Consider the following 22,291-nt stretch of genomic DNA (forward strand, 5'->3'; position numbering starts at 1 on the left):
CAACTTTATGGCAATACACTACAGTTATCCCTTTTAAGTCATGGGATTGGGATAGATGGGTGGATGTAGGAATAGGGGAGAGAGCAGGGGGGAGCACAATGCTCCTGTGATCTGGAAAATCTTTGTCCCTTCTTATCAGAGAAGTCTGAATTTTATCTTTTTTTTTTAATGGCTCTTTATAGTACTGGTAAAATTCAGGTTAAATATTTGGTTACAGGGTGCTGTTCACATGCTATCTGGGATTTCTGCAAAACTCCCCCCAATTCCCATTTAAAACTTTATGTTGACCCATAATATATTGAAACTATGATGTAGAGTTATCAATAAAGGGAAACTTATTCTGAACTTTTTTTTTTTTTTTTTTTTGTGAATCTGGGAAGGAAAAAATGAGAACCTTAGAAGGAAGTGACCACTCTGCATCTTTAAAACCCAGGCATAGTCTGAAATATATCCTAGATTTTAAAGAGAGCAGATACAAAAAGGAAAAGAATAAATAGGATGCTTTGATCTAATGTCTATAGAGGAAGTCAGCTTGAGTTCTGGAAAGCTCCCAGGAAAGAAAATTTGAAAACCTAAAAAGAATTATTTCTGATGAAAAGTAAAAAAGGAAATTTAAGAAGTACATGTGGATACCATGAATTCACCAATCGATGTAGTGGTCAAGCTTCATTATGAATATTATGAGCTGTTCTGGCTATCACATTTTAGCAATGTTATTAAACTTGGACAGCATTCAGTTCAGGATTATTAGCAATGGCAACTAGGATTGTGGAATGAGATCATATCATGAGGATCTATTTTGAAACTGAAGAAGGGAGTGTAGTATGGACATGATAGCTGACTTCAAATATTTGAAAGTCTTCTAGGTGAAAGAGAAATTAGACTCTTTCCGCTTGGCATATGAGGGCAGAACTAGGAACTGGATAGAAAGTGAGAAAAGGCAATTGAGACTTAAGAACCCATAAACCCTAAGAATGGCAGTTTTTCCAAAGTAATGTGGATGGCTTTAGGAGATGGTGAGTTCCTTCTTTATGAAGATGTTTAAACAAAAACATTGATGAATTCTTATGGGATAGAAGGGGATTCTTAGTCATGTGAATTGGACTAGAGAACCATTCGTCACTCATGAGATAATTGAGTTTGAAATAAACTGATGGGTTATCTTCCTCTTTAATGTATACAATAATGGAAAAAAACAGCTTTCAGAACAGTTAATTAGAACTTCCTTTAATAATAAGTGTGTATTATGTTCTTGTGCAATATATACTCGTTTCAAACTTTGCGTGTTATGTCTCAGAGAAGTTGTGATTAGCCATCTGTTTGATCCCTTGAAGATTTGTTATTTGCCTTTCTATATATAATTAACTTACAGCTAGACTACATAATAAAAGCTGGTTGTAATCAAAGAGGAGAACCTATTTTCATAGTGGTTTTAATTTCCCCTTTCACATATACTGAAATAGTTTTTAGTTTCTAACAATTCTTAATCCTAACATCCTCCCCATTTCATTATTTTTTAAAGAATGAATTCATTTTTAAAACTGAGAACCTGCCTATTTTAAGACTCCAGGTGCAGGCCTCTTTTTGTTTAAATTTTTCCTTTTTTCCTTTCCTCAACATCCCTTTCCCTTTTTGCAAGCCTCTGTCAAAGCTGTACTAATAAAGTTAAAAAAACATGGGCTCTCTTATTCTAGCATATCATGAACTTTTAAAAAATGTTTTTTCTGGATATCAATGTACATTCATTTTAAAAAATATTCTTATGACTCATATTGGGAGGGAAAAATCAGAACAAAAGGGAAAGCCATGAGGGGAAAAAAAGAAAAAGAAAAAAAGTGAATATAGTATGTGTTAATTTATATTCAGTCTCTATATTCAGTCATTTCTCTCCCTGAATGCAGATGTCATCCACCCAAAGTTTATTGGAATTGCCTTGGGTCACTGAATCTTTCTGTTACTGTATACAACATATTTCTGGTTCAGCTTGTTTCGCTTAGTATCAATTTATGTAAATCCTTCCAGACCTTTTTAAAATTAGCTTGTTAATAATTTTTTATAGAACAATAATATTCTACTATTAACATATACCATAGTTAACTGAGCTATTCCCCAATTGATAGGCATCTATTAATTTTCCAGTTCTTCAAAAAGGGCTGCTACAAACATTTTGCACATGTGAGTCCTTTTCCCTCCTTTATGATTTCCTTGTGATACAGACCTAGTAGTGGTCCTGCTGGATCAAAGGGTATAGACAGTTTTATAGACCTTTGGGCATAGTTTCCAATTGCTTTCCTGAGTGGTTGGATCATTTTATAACCATTTACAATGCATTGTACAGTTTTCCCACATCCCCTCCAACATTTGTCATTATCTTTTCCTGTCATCTTATTAGCCAATCTGAGTGGTGTAAGGTGGTACCTCAGAGTTGTTTTAATTTGCATTTCTCTAATCAGTAGTGATTTAGAGCATTTTTTTTTTCATGTCATACAATTTCTTGTGATCAGTTCTTACATCTGTTAAATTGTATTAATGTCTTTCCAACTTAAAGATGCTATTATGCATATGTAATACAAAACAAAGTGAACTCTTATGAAAAAAACTTTACAATTATAATACATTTTGAGGTAGTAAATTATAGTAAGACTGCTTTTAATTCCATTCTGAAATTCAGAAACCCCAAAGTTGATTCTCTCATGACAAAAATGGATCTTGTCTTGTTAATACCCATATAGTACTGCAATCTGATTTTTTTATTCAGTGATTTGGCAGGATAAATTTCCCTTTTTGGCGGGAGTAGGTTAGGCAATTGGGTTAAGTGATTTGCCCAGGGTCACATGGCTAATAACATTTTAATGTCTGAGGTTGGATTTGAACTTAAGTCCTCCTGAATCCAGGACTGGTGCTCTATTTACTGTATCATGTAGTTGCTCCCCAGGATAATTTCTTTTAAAAAGATACTTATTATTTCCTAAATACTTTTCATCTATTTAAAAAAAATGGGGTTGAGCAAATGTGAGAGTAGCTGCTGTTAGGGAGCTATGGAAATAGATAGTAATTAGCACCATGGGAATGTACTTTGTATCTCCTGGTCAGAAAAGAAAAAAGAGAAGAATTTCCTCATGTTCCCTTATTTTCCTTTTCCTTTTTTTTTTTTTTTTTTAAAGGTCAAGGTGGCCAAATACCTTCTGTCTTTTAAAACAAAAAAAATTTCGAAAAGACAAGAACCATGAAAGTAATTAAGGCAGAAATGTTTTTAATTTTTTTTTTTTTTTTGCATTGTACTATTAGTATTGACACACACTTTTTGAAGCACCCTAGATATATGGCATTATATTAGATCTTTAGTTTTATAAGTATGGAGCAGTATCCTTCAAGGATCTAAGATATCATTCGAATAGTTGTTTCCCTGAGGCATATTGGTACCTCGATGTTCCTTACCAAATAATCATCATGAATGGTTATGGATTAAAATAAAATTTTAATTTATTGCCAAACCTTTGAAGGTCTGCTTCTCTCCATTTTATCAAGGCTAGTCCCTGTATGTTAGAAAATCTATTATTGGTTCCATTCTTGTTCTGTTTGGCGGGCTATTCTAGAACTTGACCTCTGTTGATAGAGCACTCAAGTGCCCAAGTTCATAGAAGTTGTTTAATAGTACAATTTGTTGAGTAGTATTTGAGAGTAATTTTAACTTGGTTCATTTTTATAGAAGAAATTAAAAACAACCCCTCCCCCCAACTTTTCACTTAAAGAGAATTATTTCTGCCCATAGGAGAGAAATAAGAAGTTTTGTTAGGAAGAGCAACCCATTTTTACTTCTTTCTCCCTACACTTTTTAAAAATGAGATTTAATTTGACTTCTTATATTTGATTTTATGATAAATTTCTTTTTTTCCAGATCATTCTACTTCAAGTGGGACATCATCATTCAAGCCCAGCCGCTCACTGGTCACAATTCCCACTGCCCATGTGATGCCGTCTCATTCCAGTTCTTCAATTTCTAAGCATAGGGAAGCACTGACACCTGATGGATCAAAATGGAGTACAGGTTTTGTACGAACGATGGGAAACCGAAATCGAGGAGAACTGGACACTTCACTTGACATGAAGGATATGCGACCTATACGAAAATGGTCTTCTTTGTCTAAACTTAACCTCCCAGATAACTGTAGTCAAGATGGCAGTGTTCGATCCGAGGAATCCAGGAGTAGTTTCGATAAGTCAGAGAGAGAGAGAGTTTTACTAGCACAACTAAGGGCAAATGGTCCCAGCTGCTTACATGATAGTATGGAGATGCTTCAACTAGAGGACAAGGAAATGAATAAAATACGGTCTTCAACTCTTGACTGTAAATATAAATTTGAGAGCTGTAGCAAAGAAGACTTGGGAATCTCTCCTGCTCATAGGAGACATGCCTTAGATAAGACATACAGTGCCTTACCTGAAAGCAAGTCCTCTATAACAAATTCAGAGCCTTATGAACAAAAATATCTAATGCTGGGCCAGCAGGCTGTGGGTGGAATTCCTATTCAGCCCTCTGTTAGAACTCAAATGTGGCTTACGGATCAATTACACGCAAATCCTCCAGATTGTAGGTCTCTTGATGAATCTTTAACCATAGCTCCCTGGCAGCAGCAGCAGCTAGAAGAATTCAGACAAGGCAGTGAACCACCTATGCAGGTAAGCTGAAAATCCAGTGTTTGCTTCCCTCAAGTGGGTGCTATGTGTTATAACAACAGAGCTTTTATTGAATGTTACTTTTTCTTTTAAACCACAATCCTACTTACCTACTTATAGTGATTATTCTTAGCTTTTGAAAGATAAAGTTAAGTGTCCTGGAATTAAAGAACATATTTTTAAGAACATTTGAAAAACATCTGTAATTTCTGAGGCATAAGTTACAGACTGAATTGTATTTGTTATTCTTTGTCTAAAAGGCATGACAGTGTGTAATATATTTTAGAAATAGGCTCTAAAAGTTTTGATTCTTAGAAGGATATTGCGATGGATTATTGTATTTGAGGGGTGGAAGAAATTTCACATTATTTGGTTTAGCCTCTTGGATCTCAAAGATGAGGCCACCTGAAGCCCAAGTGACTTTGCCAAAGTTACATGAATGGCCGAGTTTTGATTTGAACTAAGTCTTCTGACTTCAGAGCCCGTGCTTTTTTTCCATTACTGTTCCCTCCTTCTAAGTACTCCTACCCTCACTCCTAGCTCTTTTTGTCCCCTCACCTTCAATTATTTATTTTTAGAATATCTTTCAAACCCCTCTCCTCCTTTCTACTCACCGTCACTACTTAATTTGTATCCTCATCACCTTTCTCCTCAGTTATTGCAATATGCCTCCTATTTGGCTGCCCCTGCTTCTACTTTCTTCCTCTCCAAATTGTTTTCAACATAATTGAAAAAATGCTAGTCTGAAGGCACTGGTCTGATTATGTTGTTCACTTGTTGAAAGACTTTCTTTGGCTCCATATTGGTATAACGTTAAAATTACAAACTTGCATTCTGTTATTTAAAACTGTCCGTATTTGGCTCTGACCTACTTTTGAACTGTTCTATATATATTAGTCACTTTATTATCTAACCATAAAGTTAGCTCTTCCCTACAAATATTTTCTTTGAATGAAAGAAATTTTTTTAAAAAAATTGCTGTTCAAATTTTTCCTCATCTCTGGCCTTTACAAAAAATTTCCTTCAACCTCAAACCCTGCCATTCCAACCCCCCATCTACTCATTCCATTTCTTAAAATCATTTCAAAGCTTACCTATCTGCTATGCCTGTTCTCTCTTCCATATCCTTCCATCCCCACTTCCCCTAAGTCATTAGTGTTCTTACCATCTTAGAAAATAATTTTGTATTTTATCTTCTGAGTATATATTTTAATCCCTTTATAAGACTATATGCTTCTTTAATTTTATAGTCAGGAAAATTCACTTATATGAACTTATATGTACATGGTACATGATTATAGAAACTCAGGCTTTGATAGATTGGCTAGAACAGGTTTAAGAACTTGAACTTCAAGTGACATTTATAGAATGAATACTCAAAAATAAATTTTTAATTTAAGTATACTAAGGAATTATTGGAAAACTCTGTAAGACAAGTATTTTATGTAGTAGATTGAATTAGGTTTATTCAGAAGTGGAGTCCTCTCAGCACATTCCATCAGGAAACAAAGCTGAGAAGTTCTCCAAGATTACCATTTGTTGTCCCCAGAAAGCTGAACTTTAAGGATCCTTGCTTCTTTGGGGAAAGATTCTATATTTCTGTACTTTGTTCTGACTGGGAGAGGCATTTTTGTAATGGTGAAAAGTTGTCTTTCTAGTGAATAATATATTTCTTTTACAAATGATATAATAAATATCTATGTAATATAATATTTATAATAAATAGGTATTATTTGATTAATTTGTATCTCTTCCTTAGTAAGTACCTGACACATGGTGATAAATGTTGATTTATTATTATTAATTCATGGCATGATTGACCCACAATACACAATTGATACATTTGTTGTATTGGATTTATTTTTGACATTATCTGAATATCAATTTTGTAATCCTACGTGTCAAGAATATAATGGCAGGAAAGTAGTGCAATGGATAAAATGATGGATTTGGAGTTAGGAAGATTCATCTTCTTGAGTTAAAATTCAGTCTTAGGTAAGTAACTATTTGTGTGATTCAAGGTAAGTCACTTAAACCTGTTTGCCTCTGTTTCTTCCTCTGTTAAAACAATTTTGGTATCTTTACCAAGAAAATCCCAAATAGGGGCATGAAAAGTTAGACATGACTGAAAAAATGATTAAATAATAAAGAAAAAAATAATAACTAGCTAGTATATATGTAACACTTACTATGTGCCAGGCACTGTACTAAGTTCTTTACAAATATTATCTCATTTAATTTTCACAACAACTCTGAAATGTAGATGCTAATATATACATTTTAAAGATGAGGAAACTGAGGCAAATAGGATTTAAGTGACTTGCCCTAAGTCACACAGCTGATCAGTATCTGAAGCTGAATTTGAACTCTGGTCTTTCGACTCCAGGTAGGGGTCATTTACTGTGCCACTTAGGTGCCTCAAGGAACCTTTTATGTAATAAATCCTGTTAAAATATGTGGAGGTCAAATGGTCCAACCTTTTCATTATATAGATAAGGAAACAAGCATAGAGATGTAAAATGATTTAACTAAGGTCATAAATTCTAAGGTAGGGGATAAGCTAGTTTCTCTAGACTCTAAACCCTCTCTGCTGTTATCATAGATTGCATTTAGCATATATCTCTTTTAATTAATAACTATTAAATATAAGGTCAGTTTCCTCACTAATAATAAAAGCAATAAAGGGTAAAATTTCCATTCTTTATTAAGCTAAAGGATATTTCAAAATTTTTTGCCATTCTTTTTTTTTTTTTTTTTTTTTTTTTGAATGAAAATTTCATAGTTTTAGAGTTTTTGACAAGGTCTTTTCCACAGATGTCATTTTAAGCATTGACCTTTTATGGTGATTTAGATGCTATTCTGTTAAATCCTATATTCCTTTTTTTGTCTTAAAATATCTGCCTGGTTAAGTAGTTGACCAATAAATATTTTACTTTTCATCTAAGAAGTCTAGGTCAGGTGACCCAAATTTTTATAATTGGTGCTTTTTCTTGCAATCAGGAATATAGATCTAGAGCTTGATAATAAAATCTTCTGCTGGACTCTTTTGTATACAGAATGTTTAGGAAAACATTAAGGAATGCTTTGATAAATGCCATTTGCAGCTTTTTATTGTTCCAACCAGCTTTACAATAAGCTTAAACATAGATTAAGTTAGAGAAAGAATGGCATTAAAAAATAAAAAGTAAAAAAATCCCCTTAAAATGAAAGAATTAAATTGCTTCTAGATTCTGATCTGCCACTATTTTCGTCATCTTTATCTTGAGGTGATTGCTCAGGTTTAACATTGGTTAGTGGCAATGTTTGGCACTCTTGATTATTAACATTCAACTTTTCTGTCAAAATAACATGAAAAGGCATCTTATAAAAAATAGATTGATAGAGGGGCAATTAAATGGTACAGTGGATAGAGCACCAGCCTTGAAGTCAGAAGGACTTGAGTTCAAATTTGGTCTCAGATCTATCACATAACAGCAATTGCATCAAACACCTATCCCCATTAATTAATTAAATTTAATTAAAAATAGAGAAATGAGATGAACAAACAGTAATGTTAACAGCCAGGATTTAATTTTAAGTTTCAGTTTTGGTCATCCTTAGCAACTATAATTTCCAGAGAGGGATCAGGCAGTTGTGTTCATAATTAGCTCATGCATGGCTATTTAAAGAGTATACATTGGATGATAACAAACTCTTTATTTAAGCCCATTACAGTTCTCACTCTTATTGTCACCTTCACCTTCCAAGAAGATTGACTGGTGTTTATTTAAATAAGATATTTTTAATACAGGCTCTACCAGCTGTTAACCTATTGTTCTTCCCAGAACCAAGTATCTTACAAGTCAATTAATCCTGTTCTTTTAACTTCTATCTCCATAAGGGGCAGAACTCCTTTTATCTACTTTGAAAGACTACTTTCTCTTCAAACTTACTATTTGGTTCTCCCAATATGCCTCCAAATCCCAAATTCATTCTGTCCCTCATATTCCTCTAAGACCAAAGGGTTCCTTTAGGAGCTGAAAAATGTAACCATGAGTAGAATCTTTTGTCCCTATAAAACGGATTAGTGAAACTTCTCTTTTAAGCCAAAGCTGCATGTCTACTTATGTTTTTCTCCCCTAGAATTTTCTATTGCCATAGACAATAGCAACTATGTTGGGAAAAATAAATGACTGACTGAAAAACTTTCTTGATAATTACTTTATTTTAGTATATTTTATTTATATATCCATTGAAACCAAAAATGCAAACATTTCATCTGCTTAAAATGATTCAGGTTTTTTTTTCATATTATGTAAAGAATTTGAAGAATTTTGTTCATGAATGTATAGATGATTTTTGCGGCTAACTCAGATTTTAATTGTTTTTCTTATTGCCTGTAAAGGGGAAAGATTTCTTTTGTTTGTAGTTTGCTCTCTGGCTCATTCTAGATATCCTCTGTATCACATTCATTTCATTTTTTTATATTTTGATTGACTTTTCAATGTGGATGTACCTCAGTGCAGATGAATGAACACAGTATTTCTGCAATGGAAAGGCATACTCTTGGTTTACAGTAATGGGTATTTATTTAGTAGCAAATTCAGGTTCCCTTATTAGGGGAAAACAGTCTGATATTTTGTAAAAGTCTGCCCTCTTGTGACCATAGATTGTAACAAGACCTTAGGTCTTAATTGTAACTGCTGTTAATATACAGTATTTAAAACAACCCTTCAAAGCTAAATCCACGTTCAGTATTTTTAGATTGTTTTATTGACATATTACAATGAGCACATTATAGAAACAATATAATTAAATTCAAAACATGATTTTTTAATATAGGTGATTGTGACTACTTCCATTAAGCATCATATTTTGGTGTCAGATATACAGTGTTTTGTTTTTTCATAAACCACAATATAAATAACACAGAATAGTCTTTAAAATTTGTTAATTCTACAAGCATTTTTAATCAGATATAATGTTAGAATCATATTCTATTTAGGCATTTGTTATCTCCTCATTTTTAGTACAACTTTGTTTTGTTGTTTAATAAGGTATTTTTAACATAGGCTTTACCAGCTGTTAACCTATTGTTCTTCCCAGAACCTAACTTATGTAGTTTATCATTAAATCACTGTATATAAGAGCTTAATAGTTTAATTTGAAGCAATTGATTTTTGTGTAGAAAGTATAATATTCCATAAGTTTTGACAGTATTTTATATTCATAAGAGGAAATAAGTGTTTTTCCTTAGGAAAGAGAAACTATAACGAATTCTCATTAAAAAATAATTAAACTTATTATTAGCACAGTGAACAAATCAAGTGGAAGGTAAATTACACTTGGTTTGTAAGATTACTTTAGCCTTTTATTATGCTTAATCAGCACTGAACCATTATTTATATTTTTCTAATTGAGTCAAAATAGTTCACTCTGAGGTTACATGGCTAATAAGTTAGATGAAAGTAAACTAGAACTGACTCCATGTCTAATATTTCATTATACCAACAGATGTCATTACATGACTAGTTTCTGGTTTACTTCTTAATGTAATTGTATTTTTATATTTTTTTCCTGACACTGTATTTCCTCTGCTTACTCTATAGTCTCTGTAAAATCCAAGAATCTCTTGTTTTCATTGGATTTTATGATTTATCAAGCAGTTTTAACACAAGAAAAATATCAAACCTTTTCATAGGAGCTGTGCAGCTATAAGAACATTATAATGTGTTTTGGACAGGAATTATTTAGTAATTGATTCATTTTTAAACAATGAAAACTGCTGGTTTCTGAATATGCTTTGTAGGTACAAAAATTATTTTGCACTTACAAATAGAAAATCAGAGTTTAAAAATTTTAATGTAAAAGGCACAGATTTTCATTTATCATTGTTTAAAGGAAACTTTTATCTGAAAGATTTTTTTTTTTCAGGCAAAAGAACAACAACAAAAAAACAATCCTCTGCTGTTTGCTTCTCTGATCTTAATGTCACTTTAAATATTGTATTCCATTAAGATATCTTATGTAAAAGAGGTGCTCAATAAACATCTTAGTTTTGAATTACTAGCAACAATATATCCCACCTTAAGAAGAATATAGGGTGGAATGTTAACATTTTATAGAAAGTTGAGTAAAATCAGTATATTATGGCATAAAATAGCCAATCTTTCATTTTTTAAAAGATAGATAATTTATACTGCTGTACATGATTACTTATTTTTTCTTTTACATAGTACTCAATGAACCTATAGCTGTCTCAGTTGTAGGCTTTGGAAGAAATACCTTGAAGTCTTGAGAATATTTCCTTTGTCGAGGCTCATCACCTGTCTAGTCTATTGACTGACTTGTTCCCTTTTATCTACAGGAACATAACCCTAGGAAGAAGCATAGATTTGGTTGACCTAAAATTTTTAATTACTCACTTTCTAAAATGAGTTGTGTTGAATCAATTGGAACTTTAAGTAATATATGACTTTAATATAAGGTAATTTAGGGCTTTACAATTTTCTTTCTTTGTTCTTGTACATTTTCTTTAAATAGGTATGAAGTACAGTATAGAATAAAAACTTGTTTTCTATTTTAACATTTCATTTTTTTTTTTTTTTTTTAAGTTTGGAAGTGTGTGGTTCTAAGCAATAACAAAAGTGAAAGTATATCTACAAGTTCATGAATAATTTAAAGTTGAACTGATTATAAGAAACTCCAGTTTTAAATGGTGAAGTATTATTTTGAATTGCTCTTTTGGTAATTATTGTGAAAGCACTGAAATATCTAATATCTGAGGAGTGTGACAATAAAATGTAAATTACACAGACTCCCAAACTGTGAAATTGTTGCTTTGAATATAAAGTGTATTTGACTGTAGGGTAAATTAGAAAACAAAGCCTATTATAAGCAGTGCCTAATAAGCCAATAAAGTTATTTCATGCATAAATAGACAATTGTTTTTGCAAATAACTTTTTGAAAGAAACATTTTCCAACTTTGAAGGATCCTGAGGGAGAATCTGTCTGCTGATTGTTTACATCCTTTTTTTTCATGGAGATAATCTTGTACCCAGAAAATGGTTTCTTGTAATGTCAGTTTCTTCTTGTCCCATAATAGGTTTTATATCCACACTGATGGATAGTGGAATTAGAAGTAGTATCAGAACTTCAGAGAAGCATCACAATGATGCAGATAAGCAAGAGACATATTAATATGAGACAGAAATTGATAAAGAGTTCCTGAAGATTTTGACGTGCTTGTTGAGGCATTTCAATAGTTGAAGCTCTTCTTATAGCAGAGCGGGTGAGGTACTGGACTTTCTCCATGATATCAGGAAGGCAAAGAGTAGTTGTTTGTGATTTCTAATTGTTCAGATTAAAAAAAATTTATGCAGATGTTGGTCTTCTTTTTGCAGAAATGGACCTAATAAAAGAAGAAAAATGTAGGAAAAAAGTTTAAATGATCTTTGAAGGGGGTGTATTCTTTAAGGTCATCTTACTTTAATATGGATTGATATTTTTAATTATAATACTATTTTACTGCTTCATAAAAACAAATCCCAGCAAACTTATTAAAATAAATTTCTTTATAATTTATTATCAGTAAAATTGTTTAAAATAAATTTCTTTATAATTTGCTATCAGTAAATATTTGATTTATGCACCTATTCTATATACATGTATTCCTAGGGTCACATAAAAATTTCTCTGGTAAAAAGGGGGTCATAAACAATACTATATGATGATCAATTCTGATTGACCTGGCCCTCTCCAACAATGAGATGAACCAAATGAGTTCCAATAGAGCAGTAATGAACTGAACCAGCTACACCCAGCGAAAGAACTCTGGGAGATGACTATGAACCACTACCTACAATTCCCTATCCCTCTATTTTGGTCCGCCTACATTTCTGATTTCTTTCACAGGCTAATTGTACACTATTTCAAAGTCCGATTCTTTTTTGTATAGCAAAACAACTGTGTGGACATATATATATATATATTGTATTTAATTTATACTTTAACACACATATTTGTCAACCTGCCATCTGGGGGAAGGAGGGAAAAAGTTGGAACAAAAGGTTTTGCAATTGTCAATGCTGAAAAATTACCCATGCATATATCTTGTAAATAAAAAGCTATAATAAAAAATAAAAAAAAGGGGGGGGTCATAAGTGGAAATCCTGGGCTAGAATAGGAGGGAAGAGGAAAACTGTCATGAGTGACAAGTTTAGAAAAATGAGGTCATAGAGTAAGAGAGAATTGTGATAGAATTTTATAGTTCAAGGCCTTACAAATGAAGCATTGGGGTGATTATGTAACCTTTGTGGTCTGTGTGACAACCTCTTTGACTATTTTAGGTAGCAGTAGCTAGTTGGCAAAGTGGAAAGGTTATTGGGTCTCAAGTCAGGAAGCCCTGACTTCAAATTCAGTCTCAGACATTTCTCTGTTGTGTGGATAGGTTATTTAATCTCTCATGTGCCAAATGGGGATAATAAAGTAGCTCCCTCCAAGGGTTTTTTAAGGATAAAATGAGACAGTTTTTATAAAGTTACTTTACAAACCATAAATTACTATATGAATGCTAGCCATAATGATGATGGTGATGGTCGGGGTGGTAGTGGGTTGAGGTCATGGAATTTTGAAGAACTTTGTGGTTAAGTACAGTGATCTACTTGAAATTGAATCACTAATGAGTATTGTCAGTGATTGGGCCGCAAAAAAATTGGCACCTGGGTAAAGGCAAGGCGGTTTATAGAATCACAGAACTCAGGCTGGAAGAGATTTCAGAGGTCATTTAGGCCAATCTTCTTATTTTATAATGAGGCCCTGGAAGTTTGGCCCAGGAACAGAAGTGTAGATGTGATGCCAGAGGTAGGGAATGCAGTGCGGAGTAGTGCTCTCCCTACTATGTAAGGTATAGGAAAAGAATGAGCAGCATTGTACCAGATAATAAGTAGTGAGCTTAGTGGGGGGATTGGGCTCATACATTATTGTTAGTACATTATTTGGTGATAGCAGTTAGGTGGTGTAGTGGATAGAGTCCCTGTCTTGAAGTCAGGAAGGCTAATTTTCCTGAGTTCAAATCTGGTCTCAGGATATTACTACCTGTGTGACCCTGGGCAAATCACTTTACCCTGTTGGCCTCAGTTCTTCATCTGTTAAAAAAAATGAGCTGGAGATGGAAATATCCTTGCCAAGAAAAACCTCACCTGTAGTCATGGAGAGTCAGACACAAATGAAATAAATGGACTTGGACCAGATAAGAATTAAAAAGTATAGAGAAGGTAATGTGGAACAAGAAGGAAATTAGTAAGTTTTAAGAAAGCAAGCACAGAAGTCTTTTAAAAACTTATGGTTGAGTAAGAATAATTTTTTTTTTTGAAAATTGAGTGAGAAGCTGGACTTGTAATTTGTTTGGTATAGGGAGAGGTCCCTCTGAAGGAGCATAGCTTTTTTGCAGTTCAAAGGAGGGACATGAGCCTTATATCCTTCTGTTATAGATACCATTTCTTTATACAGTATACTATGCTACTTCTCACTATACACAGTCTTTAAAGAAAACTTAACTGATCAGTTATTATACTATAAATGATATGTTTGAAAGTTATAGAATTTTAGAGGTAATGAGAATGCGCCTTACAAGTTTGACTTCCTTAATTGTCCAGGTGCATTGAGAAAGGGGGGATATTGGGCTTTAGAAGGCACAGATTGACTTTAAGAGGGAACCAAAGGAAAGATGGGTTTTCTGCCCTACAATCTTTTTATCTCATGTTCATATTTCTGAAATAACTTAAAATATTTTATAAATATGATTAGATTAAAAATACGTTTGATGTACATATTGAACTCTTGGTTTGTATGTAACCAATTAATTGAACCGAGCCAATATATGGTGGCAAATTCCAGATTGTAATCAAGGACAACTGCAATAGATTATCTAGAACCTATTACTATTGAAATTCAGATTTTTATCCGTAGAGATAGAACACATGTGCATGTGTGCATATGTGTGTGTGAGTGACTCATGTTTTTGAAAGTTCTTTATGACATGTATTATATTATAGCTAAATTTATAGTATGCTTGGCAGGTTGATGTTTGTGTTTCTTTTCACAAATAGCCATGCTGTGAGTTGCATATCTTTTCATTATCTACCACAATTGATCCTGTTAGTAGCCATAAATGATGTTTGACAGAGTCTAGTGAGGAGACAAAAATTCATATTTTGCCTACTATTTAAAAATTAAACTCCTGGGATAATCAGTTATGGTATCAAATTTTCAATTTTGGCCTTGTCACCTCATATAATATTCAACTTCCATAATACTTATTATCATTATTTTTTTCTGAGGCAGTTGGGGTTAATGTGACTTGCTCAGGGACATATACAGTACAGCTAGGCAGTGTTGTGTCTGAAATCAAATTTGAAGCCAGATCCTCTTGACTTCAGAGCTGGTATTTTATCCACTGCACCACCTAGCTGCCCCCATAATATTTGTTTTTTGAACGTATTTTGTATAATTTAGGTGTATGAAAAACAGAATTAAGATATTTGTGAACTCCGCATTTAGCATCGGAACATTTATTATGGAAGATGCCTTAGAAAAAATTTTATTTGTATAAAAATAAAATAATCTTTTGAAATACAAGCAGTAGGTAGCAGTATTACATGAAAAATGTACTCCTTGCTTATGAAAATACATAAATTTTTTCAAGGCATTACAGTTAATCCTTAGTCTCTTATTCTAACAGGCTTCTGTTGTTTTACTTTGTTTCTTTTGCTGCTTGTTTTCTAACCATTTTTTTTTATTAATAAAAAATACAAATGGGAAGTAAGAGAAGATGAAACTTAAAACCAATTAATATGCTATTTTTTGTAGACTTTACTTTGAAAATGCAGATATCTGGGGGTGGGGGAGGAGGGGAAAAATTGGAACAAAAGATTTGGCAATTGTTAATGCTGTAAAATTACCCATGCATATATCTGGTAAATAAAAACTATAATTAATAATAAAAAAACAAACTTTAAAAAAAAAGAAAATATAGATGATACCTTTGTTTCATGGAATTATTAAGTTATTTATTAAGTGCCTAATACATACAAAGGTCCTTAAGGAAGTTAGATTTTAATAGAGCTGTAGTTTGCAAACTTTTTTTGGGGGGGGGCTTATGGCTCCGTATTCTTTGCTGGAAGTTGGTAACTAGGAAGGAAACCTGGGCATCCAGGCTCCTTATCCATTACCCAGGCTTCTGCCTTTACTGTCCCACTCTAATCCCTCTTTTTTTTCTTTAATTCTGTAGGATTTTCCCAGGTAAACAAGCAGTTTTGCATCTTACAGAATAGTTATTATACTTCTTGCCATACTAAGCTTGGGAGATCTAGCAACAGACTATAGCTAAGGATAAGGGAACTTGGAAAATGTGGATATTCCAGATATGGTTGGGTATAGGGAGGAATTTTGCAACAAATCTGAGAAAATTCACAGCATACTACTATGAGAAATAGTAATAGAGGGATAAAACAAATGTGAAGAGGTATTCAGGGAAGGGTGTTTTGATCAAGGGTTATGAATAAAAACTATAGGGAAGTAGATTATCATGTCTTTATAGTAATAATCGTAATACTGATTTGATTATTCTAAGAGCAGGAGTTAGAGATGGCGTGTGGTTTATGTCTATTGGCTAGATGTTGGTCTCTTTGTAGCTGTTTGAATAGGATATAGTCGAGTCTTGGACCTGTTAGATGACATGTGTTAGGTGTGTTTTTACTCACTGATCCCACTCCCAGAAAAATCCCAATGTTGAGGGCGGAAGGAGGGTTATCAACAAATTTACTTGAAAAGAGAATTCTGTTTGGCCACATTATGAAATGTCATCATTATCTATGTCTTAGGAGTTGAAAAGACACTTTCATTTTGTCTACTTAAATGCATATATTGAAAAAAAGAATTCCCCATATAATTTGGCTCAACAATAACCTGTTCAGCCTGTGCCTGAATGCTACCACCAGGCTCCAGTACTCTTGGAAAAGATACTGACAGATTACATTTAGAAATTTTTTGTTAAGAAGGATGGTGACTAGACCTGCAGTGTATTATTCATTGGAGTCATACTAATTGTACCATTTCTTCTAGACTTTGTAGTTCTTTTTAGAATTTAACTTTTCCTTTTTAGCACTTGGAATTTGCGGAACTTCCTGGCTCTTTATAATTTTTCCCGGCCATTTACTATTCTTTTTACATATCTCAAAATTAAACAATTTCTTTTCAAAGAATCCTCTGATTCAGCAGCTATAGTTTAGGAAACTTCCTTTTTATTTCTGCTTGGGTATTACTATAGTTAACAAATCAGGGTTTGAAGACTGTATTTTGCTAGTATACCTTTTTTACAAATTGAGTCACTTTAGAGAAAAAGGGTATGGATAATAGTAAATTTTTGGCTATTTATGGGATAAAACAATAGGTTTGATTACTAAAAACTTTATAGAGTTGATTATTCTTGTACTATTTTTGGGCAAGTTGATATTGAGGGAATTCATCATAAGAATTCATGGTTTATTATGTCATCACTTTTGTTTGTTTCCAGAAGGCAGTTTTGGTTGATTGACTTTATTTTAAAGCTTTTTAAATGTGAAACTATTGTAGATATAATTAAAGGTGCTGTGGAGGAGCAGCATTTTACACTTCTCAGAATCTAAACCCTATCTTTGAAATGTCTTGTAACTTCTGTAATATTACCTATCTGGTGATTGTCTAGTGATAATCAGACCTTAATACATAATCTTATGCTGTCTCCAAAGATTACCAAGACCTTACCATCATCCTACCTTTGATGCTCTGAGGACCATCTCATCAGCATCTTAAGTTACTGAGTAAGTTAAGGAACTCTGGGCTTTACTACCACCACTTCTTCAGCCTACCTGTCTTTTGCAGGGACTCTGGAGCTTTTTCTCTCTGTATCCTGATCTCTTGACAAAATGTTTTATGATAAATGCTTATTTTTAAAAATTATTATTCATTCATTGGAAATGAAATCTTTGAAAGCTTAAAATTTTATCCTCAATTGAATCTATAGCTAGCTAATCTATTAGTTAGAAGAGCAACTCATATGCTTCCCTCCAATTTGCTAATCTTTTATTGCTTCATATTTTCTTTTGACCTTGCTGGTATGTATTTTTGTCCCAGAAATTATTGAAACAGGTTGGAAAAGTGTATATTTGCCTTTGTAGTAACTTTCAGTCTTAATTGAGCCTTGATTGCTGCTTGTCATATGAATCAGTTTGAAAGATCTTTTCTGACTTCTTAAAGGAAGCAGAACTTAACCTTGTATGAGATTTAAGATCTTTTTCTCCATTTCTCCATCATTCTTTCTTCCCCTTCCTTCTATCCTTCTGTTTCCATTAATCCCTCCCTATCTTTTTTCCCTTTCCGTCCCTAAATAAGGAAGTGAGGAATTCCTTATATGTTTACTGTTGAAGTCATGATGATAGCATACATGACCACTAGAGGTCCTCAGACTACTGCATTTTCTTTGGGCCTACTCATTAATTTTTAGCGTTTGAGTTATTACATTGCAAGCAAATCATTGTTGAAAAAGAAAAGAGCATTAGTGTTATTTTTTCCATGACCAGAAAGTGGGGATTTAGCCATGATTCTGTAGCTAACTAAATACTTTATCTTTAAGAACATAAGTGCTCTTTTAAAGTGAAAGCACTTTTCATAAAGTGTTCTGATCACTTCTGGCCAATCATGTGTTTGATATTTTGGGAAAAGTCAATTGATTCAATACAATAATAGTCAAAGAGAAATTTCACAGAGAATTTCTAATGTCACCATATCTCAGAGTGAAGGTGGTGAGAAGGTAGTTTATAAGACATTAAGAAAGGTTGCCTGAATTTTCAAATTTGTCAGCACATGAAGGGTCAAAAAAGAACAGCAGTCAACATTGCACTCTCCACTGTGCCCTCCCTCCTCCTCCCAATCTCAAACTTACCCTTTTGAATTCTGAGAGATAACCTTCTTGTATTAAGCATATACTGTATGGGAGGCACAGTAGGAACTGGTGCTACAAAAAAGGGCAAAAAACCTCATGTCCTTATGATGGGATGACTTATAAATAATGGAACACACAATATGTATACAAAGTATAGGGAAGGTATTCTCAGAGAAAAAGGTACTTGTGCCTAATGGGGACCTTCACTAGATAATAGATTTTGAGCTGAGTCCGTGCAGAAACTAGAGGAGCTGGAGCTGGAGTTGGAGTTGAGGAAGTAGACCATTCCAGTGATGAGGGATCACATGCAAAGTATATTTGTGCATTTAAAAGACATTTCACAAAATAACTTCTTCTGGGGTGCAGATTATCTAAGGAAATTAATCACACTAGTATATCCCATGGTGCTAGAAATCAAACATTTTGTCTATTAAGAAAATAATATTTTATGTAAGTTAAATTTTTTAAATTTCCTTAAAATTTAACAATTTATATTTAAAAGTTTAAAGCCATTTGAAATGACTTAATTCCTTATTAAAATTCAAATGGAAAAATCCCAATATCTCTTCAGGGTTCCAGTTGATGCCAAAATTTTAAGAGATTTAATTCCTTTTCTTTAACAGTTTTGTTAGTTTTGTTTTTATAATGTCCTATATCATTACATGCCACATTTTAAAATATTATATATGTATTTACCATCAAAAATTCCATGGTCATTCCAGGGTCACACAGCTTGTGTGTGACAGGAAGGACAGGAATCTCAGGAGTTGTTCTTTCAAGATTGAACCTTTATACATTTTTTTTTTTCTTTTTCTTTTTTTGAGGCTGGGGTTAAGTGACTTGCCCAGGGTCACACAGCTAGGAAGTGTCTGAGACCAGATTTGAACTCCGGTCCTCCTGAATTCAAGGCTGGTGCTCTATCCACTGCACCACCTAGCTGCCCCTTCTTTATATGTTTCATGCTGCCTTGCAGTTTGTCCTATTCAGATGAGGTGATTTGACTCGAAATACAATGAAGCCTATACTGTGATAAACTAGTTTTATAATAGGATTTTGTAATATATTTATGCTAGATGGGTGGTATTATATTTATATTGACCTATATTTGAGAAAGAACTTGAATACTCACTTTTTGTGAGTATTCACAAATGGAGATATTCACAATGGAGATATCATTGCTCATCATTTCACTGAGTGCTTAGGGCAAGGAAATTCATGTGAGAAACCAGCATTGGTCAATTTAGGGGACATTATTAGCTTTACCAAAATGTTGGGTCCTTTTTGACATTAGCTAAATTAAACTATTCCCTAGCGTTGAGTGGTGTGCTTTGCGCAGAAGTCAAATTTCATTTGATTGAATCAAGGCATAATCAAAAATTTCAGTCTTTGAGAATTTTGAGCTTTTGGAGTCTCTCCAGGTCTCTCCAAGGTATATCTACTTTTGCTTTCTTCTGTCATCTTTCAATTGAAACCTTATATAAAAATCAGCTTTTAGTTATTCAAACTGTAGTGTGAATTTGTCAGCATTTTAAGCTTTATATCTTAGTAGGGAATGAAGAAGTTCTCTTCCACATTATTGTAATTTCAGGTGTCAACAGAGCAGGTGGGAATGTTTTTGGGTTTGGGCAAAGGAATTTCAGGAAGGAGTGTTGACTTGGGATTTTTTTTTTCTTCCCCCTAATTCTTACAGAAAAAAGCTTTGTAACTGGATAAGCCACTTAGTTCTTCTGGTTATCAGATTGTTTTAAAATTAGGGGAATCTGAGCTAGATCACTCTTAAGATCTCTTTCACCTCTTAGAATTAAAAATTTAATTTATCATTCCTTGCATTTTTCTGGTACTTCTTACATTTTGCTGAGTGCCTATGAAAGACTGGCTTAAATGCTAAGAACACAAAATAGTCATTCAAGGCATGTTCTAGAGAAAACAAAACAAGTTTTCTTTACCATCTCTTCCCCTTCCCCCGCCCCCGCAAGTACAGTGATACTTGAAGCTTCAAATAAAATCCAAGGACATATATGTAAAATTATGTCTTAGAACCATATTTCGCTACTCTACTAAACAAAAGAACATAGAAGGGGAAAAACTTTAAGTCATTCATTTGCAGAAATATATTAAATCACATGCAAAGCCAAATGAAATAGTTCAGAATATTCTAACAGAAAGACACTACAGTATTAAAATTAAGTTGTTATTTAATTAGGAAAGAGTGTTTTGCTCTGTGTTTGATAAATATTTTGAGGATTACCAAGTAGCTTTAAACACTTTGCATTCAGTCTAGTTTAGATAACAATTTTCAACATAATGTTGGGTCATGTAGCAGTGATGCTTTTTTTTAAAAGCATTTTCTTTTGAGAAGAAAGAAAAACATGTCTTGAAATATTCTTTAAATTTTTTTTTTTTTAAAAACAGTTTATGGCTTATACCACTTCAGTTTGTTAATTTCAGTGTAGAGAGTTGTAACTGCCACTGAAGCAAGCAAATAAATCCTGTCTGAATAGTCACAAGAATACTGGCTGGCGATTTTACAGGATTCAAGTAAAAAATCTTATCTTTATGCTATCTTTTAACTTAATCTTTTCATTTAATATTAATAGGAGCTGAGAAGGAAGAAGCATATAACAGCAATGTTATAAAAGATGCTAAAACAAATAATAGTTTTAAAAATGAAAAATATGTTTAAAGTTATGCAGACTTTTGATGACAGAGAGACAGACTTATTCTTCTCTCAGAGATGGAAAAAATACTTTTCTGAGATTTATGCCTTAATGTGTTCCAGAGCAAGTGCTTTCATTTTATATAAAATTAAACTTTTTTAGTTAAGAGTTTTACATGATGTTAGCTGACTCAGAAAAAAAATGCACAAACCATTAAAAAACACCAGCATGGTTTGTTTCAACATGTTTAAAACAAAAAAGACTAAAATCTGAAAAAGAAGTCTCTTACCTTGGCTGCTCATATAATTATGAACAGATAGTGTAGTGTGCTCTCAGTTGCCTGAAATCCTAGTATTTTGCTGGCAACTATTTTTTGAGTGTCACCACGTTTGTGGAAACAGTTGAAGTAGGTGGAGAAAGAAAAAGTCAGAGGTTTCAGGGGGAGGATTCGTGATGTCATATAGTAATTGGGAAGTTGTGATTGGTTATCATATGCCCCCTACACTGAGATTATCCAACCAAACTCACTGGATCTGTGATTAATATTACTTTAGTATTGTAAAGGTCATCAATCAGCATTTGATATTTTTATTCACTGAATGGGAAAAAAAAAGCAGTTTAAGGCTTGTTCTTGGGATAAAAGAGAGTGCCTTATTTGCTTGTGATATTTTATTTTCATAAAGCTTTTATAGGATTTTCCTCACCTTGAACTTAGAAAAATTTTTATATATTGTAAAGTTGTACATGTTTATAGATGCTTGTATAATGTAAAATTTCAAATAGTAAACAATGTTTATAGAACTTTTCTTTACAGTTGTAGTAATAAGAATAATGAAATTGAAGCTTCTAATTGGATACATTCCTATTGAGCTGCTGGATCAAAGTGCTGTCTCTATACAGTTTTACATTTAATCCTGTAATTGTCCAATAAATTACAAAGAATTGAAGTTTTTCATTTAAACATAAGTTGATATATTTACCCTTAGCAGGTGTGCA

General features: G+C 33.0%; 2 protein-coding genes across 9 annotated transcripts in view; one reads left to right on the top strand and one right to left on the bottom strand.

Annotated features, from left to right (window-relative positions):
- The window catches only part of CEP85L (centrosomal protein 85L), a 227,849-nt gene that overhangs the window by 145,241 nt on the left and 60,317 nt on the right, over positions 1-22,291 (top strand). For all 7 annotated transcript variants that reach the window (XM_074310009.1, XM_074310011.1, XM_074310006.1 and 4 more), the window contains one exon: positions 3,899-4,680. In XM_074310009.1, coding sequence (XP_074166110.1) covers positions 3,899-4,680 — 782 coding nt within the window. The remainder of the gene's footprint in view (positions 1-3,898; positions 4,681-22,291) is intronic.
- On the bottom strand, positions 9,414-21,709 carry PLN (phospholamban). 2 transcript variants are annotated; one of them, XM_074310004.1, is made up of 3 exons: positions 21,585-21,693; positions 18,639-18,710; positions 9,414-12,068 (listed from the first exon to the last, which is right to left on the bottom strand). In XM_074310004.1, exon 3 carries the CDS (start codon positions 11,969-11,971, stop codon positions 11,813-11,815), a length of 159 nt encoding a protein of 52 aa, XP_074166105.1. In that variant the 5' UTR covers positions 11,972-12,068; positions 18,639-18,710; positions 21,585-21,693; the 3' UTR covers positions 9,414-11,812. The 2 variants fall into 2 exon arrangements, with proteins under 2 accessions (XP_074166105.1, XP_074166104.1); XM_074310003.1 differs by lacking the exon at positions 18,639-18,710 and having other exon boundaries at positions 21,585-21,709.

This window comes from Sminthopsis crassicaudata, chromosome 4, assembly GCF_048593235.1.
Source record: "Sminthopsis crassicaudata isolate SCR6 chromosome 4, ASM4859323v1, whole genome shotgun sequence".
Classification (NCBI taxonomy): Eukaryota; Metazoa; Chordata; class Mammalia; order Dasyuromorphia; family Dasyuridae; genus Sminthopsis; species Sminthopsis crassicaudata.

Coding starts and splice junctions, on each gene's coding strand:
- PLN (XM_074310003.1), bottom strand. CDS start 11,971: ATGGAGAAAGTCCAGTACCTCACCCGCTCTGCTATAAGAAGAGCTTCA.